At 34.9% G+C, this 12953-nt stretch overlaps 2 protein-coding genes across 2 annotated transcripts; both read left to right on the plus strand.

The window, feature by feature from the left end:
• Nucleotides 1–1284: 1284 nt before the first annotated feature.
• Nucleotides 1285–2789, plus strand: LOC111430098 (probable ribose-5-phosphate isomerase 2). Its single transcript, XM_023066259.1, has one exon. The coding sequence runs from the start codon at nt 1528–1530 to the stop codon at nt 2335–2337; it is 810 nt and encodes a 269-aa protein (XP_022922027.1). The 5' UTR covers nt 1285–1527; the 3' UTR covers nt 2338–2789.
• Nucleotides 2790–4583: 1794 nt separating this feature from the next.
• Nucleotides 4584–7723, plus strand: LOC111430092 (E3 ubiquitin-protein ligase MARCH8-like). Its single transcript, XM_023066247.1, has 8 exons — nt 4584–4744; nt 5193–5451; nt 5816–5887; nt 6571–6638; nt 6735–6885; nt 6967–7047; nt 7142–7228; nt 7347–7723. The coding sequence occupies exons 2-8, from the start codon at nt 5194–5196 to the stop codon at nt 7443–7445; spliced, it is 816 nt and encodes a 271-aa protein (XP_022922015.1). The 5' UTR covers nt 4584–4744; nt 5193; the 3' UTR covers nt 7446–7723.
• The last annotated feature ends 5230 nt before the right edge of the window (nt 7724–12953 follow it).

Below are 12953 nucleotides of genomic sequence, written 5' to 3' on the forward strand. Positions count from 1 at the left end.
AATAATAAAAAGTTGAAGAAAGTAACACAAGAATGAAACCTGTGGATTACTTTTGTGGAGCTGTAATGTCAAAGTATTACTATATTATCAATATATTTCAATAATTATGAACGATAAAAGTAAATCAACTAAAATAAATAAGAATTATTAAAAATATTCTAAATAAATGTTAAATCCACCGTTATTTATTTATTTCTTCCTTTCACTTCAAAATTAAATTAGACATTTTTTTTGAATATTCGTCCATCTAAGAGCCTAACAAAAGCTTAAACTAAACAAACCGATTAAAATACAAAAATTTGTAATAACCTAAATCCTCCACTAGGTTGGTCTTTTATATTTTAAAAAATAATAAATTAATAAAAATATCTTTAAATTTAACATTTTATCTTTAAAAAAAATACTTATAAAATTTTAGAAGTTTTAATAATATATTTAACTTTTAAAACAGTCTTAAACTAAAAAAAGAAAAAAACAAATTAACTATTAAAAACTATTAATATTTTGTTTGAAACATCTTTTTGAGTTTTCTAAAGTTTAAACTTCAAAACTATTTTTAAACGTTTTTAAAAAATTTAAAAATATTCTTTAAACGTTTTTTAAAAACTTCACAAATATCTTATATTGGTTTAAAATTTTCAAAAATACCTTTAAATTTTTTTAAAAAATAAATTCAAAAGTATTTTTTTATTGTTAGTACAACATCTTAAAATTATTCCTAAATTTTTTAAACTAACATTAAAACTTTGTCGATAATCTATTTTTTAAATATAATAATAACAGTAAAAATATTTTTGAATGGTACGTTTATAAGTATACGTAACACAGAGTTCAAACTTTGAAAAGTACTTTTATTAATTTAGTTTTAAAAAAAAATATCCTAGGTAATGTTTCAAAAATACCCTTTAAAAAATATTTTTTAAAATTTCATTAATACTAACTTTTTTTTGAAACTTCAAAAATACCTTTAGATTAGTACAACGTTTAAAAAAAAAAACTTTAATTTTTATAAAAACATTAAAAAATTTAGATATAATCTATGAGGTGTCGGACCGTTTTGGTTCATATATTAATAAAAAAACAATGTTAAAAGTTTATGAATATTTTTTTAATTTAAATTGTTTTTTATAATTAATTTTAATGTAGGTTAAATCGAATCCTTTATCTGACGGCGGGAGAAATACGCCAAAAAAGAAAGATTTTATTTTCAATGGGTTCTGTTTCTTTTTTTAAATCCTGAGAACCACCGCGTCCGCCTTCCCCCTTTATAAATCCCCATTTTCCCTCTCTTTCTCCCCGTCTAAACCCTATCTTTCTCAATCTCTTTCTCCTCTCTCTCTTCTCTAATCTCTATCGCTTCCACTGTTCTCCGCCACGCGTTCCCACCTTCAATCCCTTCATCACCACCCTCCATTTTGATTCTCCTCCATGAAACCCCTCTTCCAATTCCGATTGCCTTTCCATTTCTGCCTCACCACTCACTACTGAGCTTCCATCCGTTTCTTTTTTCCAATTTCATTCACCATAATGGCCATTCCTTATCTCCCCAAATTCATCGCCTCCGACACCTCTTCCATGGTCGGCCCTCTCCTTGCTCCCTCTTCTGCGCCTCTTTCTCCGCCGATTTTCACTCAGGATGATTTTAAGAAGGCTGCCGCCTACAAGGCTGTCGAATTCGTTCACTCCGGTATGGTTTTAGGGCTCGGAACCGGCTCCACCGCCAGGCACGCTGTCGACCGGATCGGCGACCTTCTCCGACAGGGGAAGCTCAAGGACATCGTCGGAATACCTACCTCCAAAAAGACCTACGACCAAGCCGTCTCGTTGGGAATACCTTTGTCCGATCTCGATTCGCATCCTGTCATCGATCTTGCCATCGACGGCGCCGATGAGGTCGATCCCGATCTTAATTTGGTGAAAGGCAGAGGTGGCTCCCTCCTCCGTGAGAAGATGGTCGAATGTGTTTGTAAAAAGTTCATAGTCATTGTTGACGAGTCCAAGCTCGTCGACTTCATTGGCGGCAGTGGTCTCGCAATGCCCGTTGAGGTCGTGCCCTACTGCTGGAAATTCACCGCTGTTCGCCTTCAGAATCTCTTCAAGGACTCCGGTTGCGTCGGGAAGCTTCGAACCGTCGGAGAAAACGGAGAGCCCTATGTCACGGACAACGAGAACTACATCGTGGATTTATATTTCAATAAAGACATAGGGGATTTAAACGTCGCCAGTGACAGAATCTTGCGACTCGCCGGAGTGGTGGAACACGGTATGTTTCTTGACATGGCTACCACCGTCATAGTTGCAGGTGAGCTAGGAATTACAATAAAGGATAAGCAATAAGAACAATAGCAACCCATTTACGGGAGGAGCTTAGATTTGATCCATATGTTATAGAATTTCGATTTATTGTTCACTCTGATAGAAATTTATAGAAATTTGGAGAAATCTGGAGAAATCTGCATCATAACCTTTGAGTCTCTAAGAGGAGAAGAACTTTGATTACATAGAATCGCTTTGATTACATAATCAACGTTGAAATGAAGAGTCAGAACCAAACAGAGTAGCTGTGGCTATGAACATGACTGTCTTTGATTTTACAACTTGTTTAGAGAGATTAGCTGAGTTGAGAAGTGTCCAATGTTTGAAGGCTGTCATGTCATGTCAGGTCATGTTAGATTTGAATAGCAATAACTTATAAAAAATCTGCCCATCATTCTCAGTTTTGCTGCTCTGATTACTGTTCTTCACTTCCTCCTCCTCTTTGATTGAAATATTCAGCAACTTTGGATTAATCCAGCTTGTAACTTCAAATTCAGTTCTTGCCCTTTACTTCTCTAGAATTTGCAGCTCATCCAATTAGAAACAAGTGCATTTCAAAGAATGCATTGATACAAAGAAAAGGAAACAATGGATTGATATATTTGAAATGATGTTGATACAAGGATCGGGAACCTAGTCCGATCTAATTTTGTGGGGATGGAAAATGAAGAGGGTTGATGGATCATTCCCGAGTTGAACTATGATTAGAAGGCTAAATGAAAACAGACCTAAACAAACTTATAAAGCCCAATTCCTCTCCTCAGCTTTCATAGGCCCTATTTATTTAAACCACCTTCATTCTTTTGATTTTTTAATTTCAAAAGTAATTTTTAAGGTAGAAAATTTTACAAGTTTATGTTCTAATTTATTTTAATAAAAAAAAATAATGATGATTTTGATTATGGAAATGTTAAAGTAAACAGAGTGAGAAAGAGTGAGAAATAAGAGAGAAAAGAATGAACTTGGACACCAATTCATCTTTCCCTTCAACTTAATCCATGTTCAATCATTATATAATACCCACACATTTTTCTTTACTCCAATATATATATATAATTATAAAAAAGTTACTAATTTAGTCAAAATTTCATGTAAATAATTAAAATTATTAATGGGATACCAACAACTAAATAAAAATAGCTTATTATTAAAATTAATGATTGGGTGATGATTAATGGAAGTCTCCTATGAAGTCAATAATGAAACATGTTTGGTTCAACCACACCTCTCTACTTCATTTTGTGTATATATTTCTTTTTAAATATTTGGATTTATGGTTTAGGTATTATTCCCCCAAAAACTTCTTTTTCATAAAATAAAATTTACTTTTAAATTAATTTTTATCTATTTTTTCTCTTTTCGGTAATGGGTTTTGTATTTGTTAGGCCAAAATATCAATCAATTTAGTTTGACATTATATATGAGGCAGAGAATTCAAATTTTTGACATATTGATTGAAGATATATGCCTCAATTAACGAAACTATAATAAAGCTGACTTACACCCATTTCAATTTTAATAAAACTATCAAAATGTTATAAAGATAAGATAATTATATAATTTTAGATATTTGTCACCCTCATTTTTAATAAGATAATTATATAATTTTAGATATTTGTCACCCTCATTTTTAATCGGATAAAATATTTATTTTTTTATTTATTTATCAGGTATTGAATCTGTGCTAATTGTCAAATTAAATATGACACACCTTAATTGATGTACATTCTTTCTTTTGAAATCGTTTTAAATTTTGGACCCACTACATTTATTTTTCTCAAAAAAGTCTATTTCATTACTAAACATTAATGGAGAGATAAAATATAACAACTCCCATTTGACCTATAATTTTGCTAGGTTTTTTTAATTTTAAAAGGTTTAGGTGTCTTAATTTAAATTTAAAATGTTTAATCATTTTTAAAAAAATTTAATTTTTGGTCTGACATAATTTATACTTTTAAAATTAAAATTGAAATTTGTATCTACCAATTCCGGAAAAATAAAACCTTTTTTTTATTTGATTGAATTAAGGGTCTATAAAAAAAAAAATAGAAAATAGAAAATTACTTATTTATAACCTAATCTGTCATCGAAAATAATCTAAAATATAAAATTCAGGTCTCGTAATAAATTATGCATTAGAAATGATTCTAACAGAATCTCACAATTTCTTGATGTTTTTCATCGCAAAACATTGAAGTCATGCAACGATGCAGCTTATAAAACCACAAAACGGTGAGGTGAGGCAAAAATTAGAGCGAAACCAATCATGCCGCCCTCTCTCGACTTCTAAGATATGCGGATTAACGTATATGGGAAATGCACGCGAAGTGTTTGAAGAAATGCCAAGCTGAGAGAGATGCCCAAAAACCCATTTAATCTTCTTCCTTCCTTAAAACTCAGAGCAACATCGCAGGGCATAAAAAGGGTACCCGCTTTCTTTGCTTGTACAAAATTCCATCCCCTTCTTCTAAGTTTCTTACTCCTTTTTTTATTTGCTTCCCTTTTCTTATATTCTTCTTTCCTGTTTTTGATTCTTTCGTCTTTCTTCCTTCCTTTTCTCTTCTGCCTGTTTCTTCTCCTTTTCCTCTGTTTTCCTCTGTTTTCCTCCTCCTCCTTATAAACCTTTGCCCTCTACTTTTTCCTGTATATCTTTCCTAATGTTGTCGGTGGGGTTTTAAAGAGGATCCTGTAGTCTTTTTTTGTTGGGGTTTTTCTCATTTATCCTGTTTTGTCATTGCCTACATACATGTTGTTTAATCTCTAGCATAACCCATTAATTGGAAAGAATTAAAGGCTTGGTTTCTCATATCTCTATGCTGTTGGTCAGTTTAAATATTGTGAAATCAATTGTCCTGATATTGCGAGTTTCTTAGTATGGGGGATCACTTTGTTTTGCTGGTTGATCGGTTGTTGACGGAGTCGACATTAGGAGCAGCAATCGAGAGTCGAAGGCAGTTGATGGAAGCGACATCGTCTTCTTCCACAGATGATTTGAAGAGGAATAAGTCAACCTTAGAAATGGAGTTCGAAGATATACTTTCTTCAAAGAAAATGGTGGAATGTAGAATATGTCAGGATGAGGATGAAGACTCGAACATGGAAACGCCTTGCTCGTGCCGTGGTAGCCTTAAGGTTTGTTGATGAACTCATTTCTGATCATTGTATTGGTCTTCTTGTTGTGTTCTTCATGCCTTCGTGTTTGTGAACTTTGCACTTGATTCCAAATATGGAGCATAGAAACAAACTTCTTTGCATTTTTGGAAAGCAAGCTCATTGATATATGCCATAGTTGTCATTATAGTTCACTTCAGCAACACGGATACGTCATTCTAATGCACCATTATCTTGAAGTTTACATCTCCAACACAACTCTCAAGTTGTTAACTGTGCTGCTTTCTCGTGCATATATCCATTATATTTCTCCATACCCAAAAATCTTGTGCCACAATAGATTTCTCATGTAAGTTTACTTGACATGTTCCATTGGATTTTGCAGTACGCGCATCGAAGATGCATACAGAAGTGGTGTAATGAGAAGGGTAACACAGTTTGTGAAATATGCCAACAGGTGGAGTATGATGTTTTGTAGTTCTTTCCTCCTAGTTTTTGTCACTTTTTCAAGCAGTTCATTGATATAAGATTATAATCTATAGTGTAACAGCCCAAGTCTACCGCCAGTAAATATTGTCTTTTTTGGTCTTTCCCTTTCGAGCTTTCTCTCAAAGTTTTTAAAACGCGTTTGCTAGAGAGGGGTTTCCACACCCTTATGAAAAATGTTTCATTCTCCTCCCCTCAATGTGGGATCTCACAATCCAGACACTGTGCGGTGTACCAACAAGGATGCTGGGCCCCGAAGGGGGGTGGATTGTGAGGTCCCACATTGATTGGGGGAGAGGAATGAGTGCCAGCAAAGATGTGGGGCTCCAAAGGGGATGAATTGTATGATCCCAAATCAATTGGAGAGGGGAACGAGTACCAGCGAGGATGCTGACTCCAAAGGGGAGTGAATTGCGAGATCCCACGTCGGCTGGGGAGAAGAATGAAATATTTTTTATAAGCGTGTGTAATCTCTCCCTAACAGACGCGTTTTAAAAACCTTGTGGGAAAGCCCAAAAGGGAAAGCCTAAAGAGAGAACAATATCTACTAACAGTGGGCTTGAGCGGTTACCTATAGCAGCTTTGCCCGAGAATATCAGTTTGTTTAATGCAGTTTGTACAACAAAACTGAACAATGGTACTATGGTTTTTCAGCAATTCAAGCCAGGCTACACGGCTCCTCCTTCGTTATTTGAAATGAGACGTATCCCAATGAACTTCAGGTAATGTTCTTGCTATAATTCTTCCAAAGTATGATCTTTCCACTTTAACTTGAGAATTTCTTGAAGTTCTTTGATTGACTCTGTTTTTTCTTGCAGAGGGAACTGGGAGATGTCTAGAAGGGACTCGGATAGTCCTACCTATATAACAATGGTATCATCAAACCGTAATGTGGCTGATTCCGATTATGATGAGATAGCAGCTTCTGCTGCAAGCAGTGTCCTATGCTGTCATTCAATTGCTATCACCGTATGTTCTCTTTCTCCCTTGAAGCGTTTGTGTTAGGAAAATATCAAAACCTGAAGCGTTTGTTTCTCTTTTTCTTTGTAGTTCATGGTTCTTCTGGTGTTGAGGCACATTCTTCCCCTCATGTTTAATGAAACCAGTGATTACTCTTTTCCTATGCTTCTGGTAAGAAATCCTATGTTCCATTTCTGTTTTTCAACAAATGCAAGACCCCCAAAACTTCTATCAGAAAGTTGAATTATACTCCCTTCTATGACAGTTGATATGCCTGCGAATTTTCGGGATCTGCCTACTGATATACGTTATGTTCAAAGTCGTCACTGCGGTGCATCGTCGTCGACTTCTCGTACGTGCCCAGAACAATCCAATGCATCATCTCCTTTTACAGTTAACAAACATTTTCATCCTCTTAGTGATAATTCAAGTATGTTTATGGTTTCTTGTTTTTGGGTGACTATGATCAGCTGCCTACGTCTTCTAGCTCACCCATTAGTTCATCCAGCATAGCTCGGAGTTCGACGTCCCAATCGCCCCAACCTCAGCCTAACTTTATCCGTGTTTGATGAGTTTTGTACGAGCTTGGAGAAACTCGATTTCAAGGCTGAAAAACGGTGTAGCTGTGGTTATCCAATGCAAAAGGTTTCATGGCTGTGGCGTTTCTCAGCTTCAAGTGGAAAATCACATTGTAAAGGATAGAAGAGAGAATATTTATCAAGAAAAAAAATGCTCTTAGATGTTTGAAATTGTTATGCAGTTAATTAAATCATTACTCTTTTAGAATTTCTCTGTACAGATAGAGAGAGAAAATACAAAATGAAAGATATCTATATATCTATATATATCTATTCTCACCAACTTTGGTGCAAGGGGAGATTATTAAGATTTATTTTATTTTTAATAAGTAATATTAATTTAGATGATTTTATTTGCAACGTTTTAGTGTAATCCTAAATGGGATGTGATTGACATGAAAAGATTATGTTCCAGTAATAACCTAAAATGTCTAATAGTACATGGATAAGGTTGGATGTCTTAACCTGATACAACTCACCAAATTGTTATGTGAAGATACGTGAATCCTATATACAATGACTTTGTATAAGATTGGACAACTACAAAGTGTTTAATCTCTCTTTATAAATTAGTTAATTAAAAATATTATCATTTCACAATACGAGGATAGCCCTAGATTAGACTTTGTATAAGACTGGACTTGTGGGCAACCACAAAGGATTTAAGTTTTATTTTCTATTTAAGTTGTAGCCTTAGGTTAGATTTGGTGAGGATATTTTGTTTTTACGTGGTTTACCATGTGCATCATATTTGACCATTGATGGCTAATATCTTGTATTAGTGAGAATATTAGTCTTCCATTATGGTTTACCATATGTATCATATTTGTCATGGATCATATGTTAATATTGTATCATTTATTTCTCTTGGTCATAGGCTAATATCATGTATTTATTTATTGCTCTTTCCATTTCATTTGTAATATATTTGATTCCGTAAATGATTATAAATAGAGAACTTCCACCGCTGTTTAGTTGTAGAGGTTTTAACAAATATTATTATGGTATTAGAGCCCTCTAGTTTAGCAACCTCAATCCTTTCTTAGCTTAGCTTATGAATCCTCTTCTTCATTTCAATACTCTAATACATATGACCACCATCAAACTTTCTTCGTCCAAATATTTGTTTGGGAAATCCAAATATCCTTGCGAGTCAAGTAGGTTGGGCTACATTGATGGAACTCTGGTTTCACCACCTCGCTTTGAACCAACAACCTCCTCAACACTCAACACCAAATATTTAGCGTGAAAAGCAGTCATCGACGACTTCTCTGTCTCCTGCTCTCTTCTCTCACCGAGGAAGCTATTGCTGCCATCATTGGTCTCTACACTGCTCGTGACATTAGGCTCACGTTGAAGACTACGTTCAGCCATCATTCGAAAGCCTGTGAACTAAGACTCAAGGATGACTTGTAGCTGATGAAACGTAGCACCAAACTTGTTGTTGAGTATGCCTGTACCTTCAAAACAATATGTGACCAACTTCATGCCATTGGCAGACCTGTTGAGGATATTGATAAAGTGCACTAGTTCTTTCAACATTTTCTGCTACTCAAATGACTCTCACCCTATCTCCTGTTTTGCAAATTTAGTCTCAAAACGGAAAGTTTTGAGTTGTTCCAGCTCTACCTTGAGTCTTCTAATTCCACTCTTGCAACATTCCTACGCACTATGGTTGCACTCATGGAAGTCACGTGGCTTCCTTTAACAACCAACGAGGTTCTTATTTCCACACCAACTCTTCCAACCAAGGATGAACCCACTCGAGTCAGGGTCGTAGACCACCTCTCTTCCAACCGAGGATGAATTCACATATTTTTGTGCAAATTTTCATTTTAATAATTCAGTGAATAAAAACAACCTAAAAATAGTGAGCACCATAATTATCCTAGCTCGAGCAAAGCCACATGATTTCTAGTCGTGCCCATAACAACTCTGACTTGTCCCTAAAATAGAAACAAAAATAAGCCCATCAAATGGGGAAACAAAAATATAATATTATTTAAGTAAAAATAGTGAGGGACAAAATTATCCTACCTTGGGCAAAGCTCACGTGACTTCTAGTCCTACCCGATAACAGCTCCGACTAGCCCACTAAATGAGAGAAACAAAAATATAATATTTTTCAAGTAAAAATCGTGAGCGGCATAGTTATCCTATCTCGAGCAAAGCCCACATGATTTCTAGTCGTGCCCGATAATCACTACGACACACCCACTGAATGAGATAAACAAAAATTTGCCCACATAATTTCTAGTCCTCGCCGATAACAACTCTGTCACGCCCACTTAAGGAGAAACCTCATAACAACTCTCACACGCACACCAAATTAGAGAAACAAAAATATAATATTATTTTTTAATTTAAAACATTTTTTTTTTGTGCAAATTTTAATTTTAATAATTTAGTGAACAAAAGCAACCTAAAAATTGTGAGCTATATTTCCTTTCTGGATAAAGCCCAATTGATTTCTAGTCCTGCTCGAAAAAAACTTACGTGAGTGGTAAGATTCGAACCTACGTGGGCAAATCTCACATGATGTCTAGTCATGCCTAATTGATTTTTGAACGCTTTGTTCCATCTATTTTGGATAAGTCTAACAATTACACGGGTACAAACTCTGTGATAGTAGGAAACAGTGCCTTCCTACCCATTACCCACACTCTACTTTTTCTCCTATCCCAAATATTCACTTAGATGTCTTGGTTGTCCCTCGCCTCATTAAAAAATTTCTTTCAATTAGTAAATTAACACATGTTTTTTCTCTCTTCGTTACATTTACTAATATTCTTCTTATTGTCCATAATAGTTAAACAGGAAGGGTGGTAATTCTTATTGGATGATCATGATACTTCCCAAAAATTGAAATTCTTGATCAATGGAGGAACAATATCACCATTTTTGTTCAATAAGATGCCAAAGTGGAGGATTGACCAAAATCTTTATTTTGTTATTCCTTTTTTAAGTAAAAAGGACCTCTTTCTCTTACATGTGCACCTCTTTCTCTTTCTCTTGCATGTTTATTGTATATCTGTCACTGTGACCGTCCCCTTCCGAAAAGTCATCATTTGCCTTATTCTCGCACTGAACCTAGGTCGTCCCAATGTATTAGATCTTATTCATTTGATCATTGAGGTTCTTCCTCCATCAAATCCAATTTGAATTTTCTTTACTATGTTATTTTTTATTTATGATTATTTACGATTCACTTGGCTTTGCCATTTAAAATTTAAATATGATTTCTTTGATATTTTTCTTCCATCTCAAAAATTTAAATATGCCTATTCCAAACGTCCACCCTGTATTAGGTGGGTGAACTACTGCTTCTTGAGTCGGGCTACCTTTGGATAGTACTGCTTTAGGAATGCCTCCTTGAACCGGGTCCATGCTATAAAACTCCTATCAGGGCAGAGAATTTCCTTGTTATCCGTCCACCATAAATTTGCATTCTTCATCAGCATGAATGACACACATGACACTTTCTGATCATCTAAGCATTCCATTAATAGAAATAACGTCTCCACTGACGATAACCACATTTGAGCTGGGTCTCTCGTGGTTCCACTAAATGTGCGTGGGTCATACTACTTAAAGTCTCATAAATATCTCGCTCCTCTAGTAGATTGTGAGCTATTGGCTTACTGAGTAGCCACCATAGCCTGCGACTGTCCTAGTCATTATGGCCTGGAATGATTCCCACATCAGAGTTGTAGTATGATCTATTCCAGCCGTCGGTGCTGTTGGAGGTGACGTAGATTGAGGTGACACAACTTGTAGTGGCGCAACTACGTCTGTCCTAGTCACTGAACCTTCACGAGGTGGGCAATCTTTACCCCCACCTCTTCCTCTTCCTCTGACAAGGGGTCATCTCCTTCCTCACGATCATCTGGGTGGCATGGTTCTAAAAACTAACACATAACTTTTACTTAATCCAACTTGCTAACCTAAAATATAGCGAACATATCAACATGAAACTAGATCAACCATCATGCTGCATTATAATTAGGGTGTAATAGTAGAAAGCAATCATAGTAATTGCGATCAAAACATGTGTAGTACTAGAAAGCAATCATGATAAATGCGATCAAAATATTTCTTTTTCTTATCTTATGCATGATACACATGATGATGATGGGGCATTGACGGTTGGACCATGAAACATGTCAAGCCTACTTCGTAGGCTAGTCTACATAATATATAATCTAGAGTTCTGATATCAAATGTAACGACCTAAGATCTCTACTTTATCCTAAAGGTATCGCATAATTCTTTTATGTCACTACAACAAATACCCTCTTTTATAGCTTTTTTGTATAGCATTTTTTAAAAGATGCTATAAATTAGAAAGAAAATAAAGGCGTTTTTTTTTTTTTTTAATGTTATCCCTGAAAACCTAATCACGCGTATAAAAGCCTTCCTTTCTTTTTCTCTCCTTTTCCCTTTAGGCACCCATTTTCTCTTAGACTCTCGGGCAAAACCAAATCTCGCCTTCTTTCTCTCGCGCAACAATCCATCCTTCCGTCTTTGGTGCTTCAAAATTTTTCCCTCAAGATCCATCATTCTTTCTTTCTGCTTCAAAATTTTTCTCTGATTTGCATCAGATCTCAAGAGAGAGAAAGTTAGTTGTTTTTTTTTCCTTTTTATCTTCTTTGTTGGCTCACTTTTCATTGATGAATTATTCTAAGTGTTTCATCTCTGTGTCTTCTTTTTTAATTTCTTTTTTAATGTAGTTCTGTGAGTTAGATTGAAGGATCGAACCGAACTACTACTACATAATGCAGTTTTTCATTTATATTTAGTACACACTAATGAACTTTTGTGAGTTTGGTCCCTTGGTCCTTCATTAAGTAATGTACTTTACTTTTAAGTGTGTATTTTCCTACATGTATAATTTTTCTTTGAATGTAGATTGGTGAGTTCTGTGAGGTAGATGTGGCTGTTTTCTTGTGTTAAAAGGTTGAATGTAGTTTCGTGAGTTAGATCCACGAAATAAAAACATAATACAAGAAACTATCTTTATTTTTCATTGTGTTTGTTCAATCAATACATGCCCAAATTGAGGAACCACACGAAGATTACAAACAAAAAAAATAAGCCTAAGAGTACAAAGAAATTAAGTTTAGAGGAATTTGTTAATTCATAGGTTATTTCAAGCACATTCTACATGTAGGAATGATTTTTGTTAACGGACTACATATTCTGCAAGTTGCAAGTATCAAGTAGTAGGAAGAAGTTTATGTGTGTATTGATGTGCTGCATATAAATTCCTTGAGCAAAATACCGTATAACTAAATTTTTGCGGCCTTGTTTTTTTGTTTTTTCCCTTAATATATTAGGTCTCATTTTCTCCTTAAATAAATAATCGGCAAGATCACTCACTTTCACACAACAGCAACAAGAACTTGTGTGGCCCTGTTGTTACTGTTACTATTGTTTTGCATTTAGGGCTTCCAACAACACATTCTTCTTCTTCTTATTTGATTTTGAGGATTTTTTCAA

Source organism: Cucurbita moschata, unplaced genomic scaffold (assembly GCF_002738365.1).
Source record: "Cucurbita moschata cultivar Rifu unplaced genomic scaffold, Cmos_1.0 Cmo_Scf00002, whole genome shotgun sequence".
NCBI lineage: Eukaryota > Viridiplantae > Streptophyta > Magnoliopsida > Cucurbitales > Cucurbitaceae > Cucurbita > Cucurbita moschata.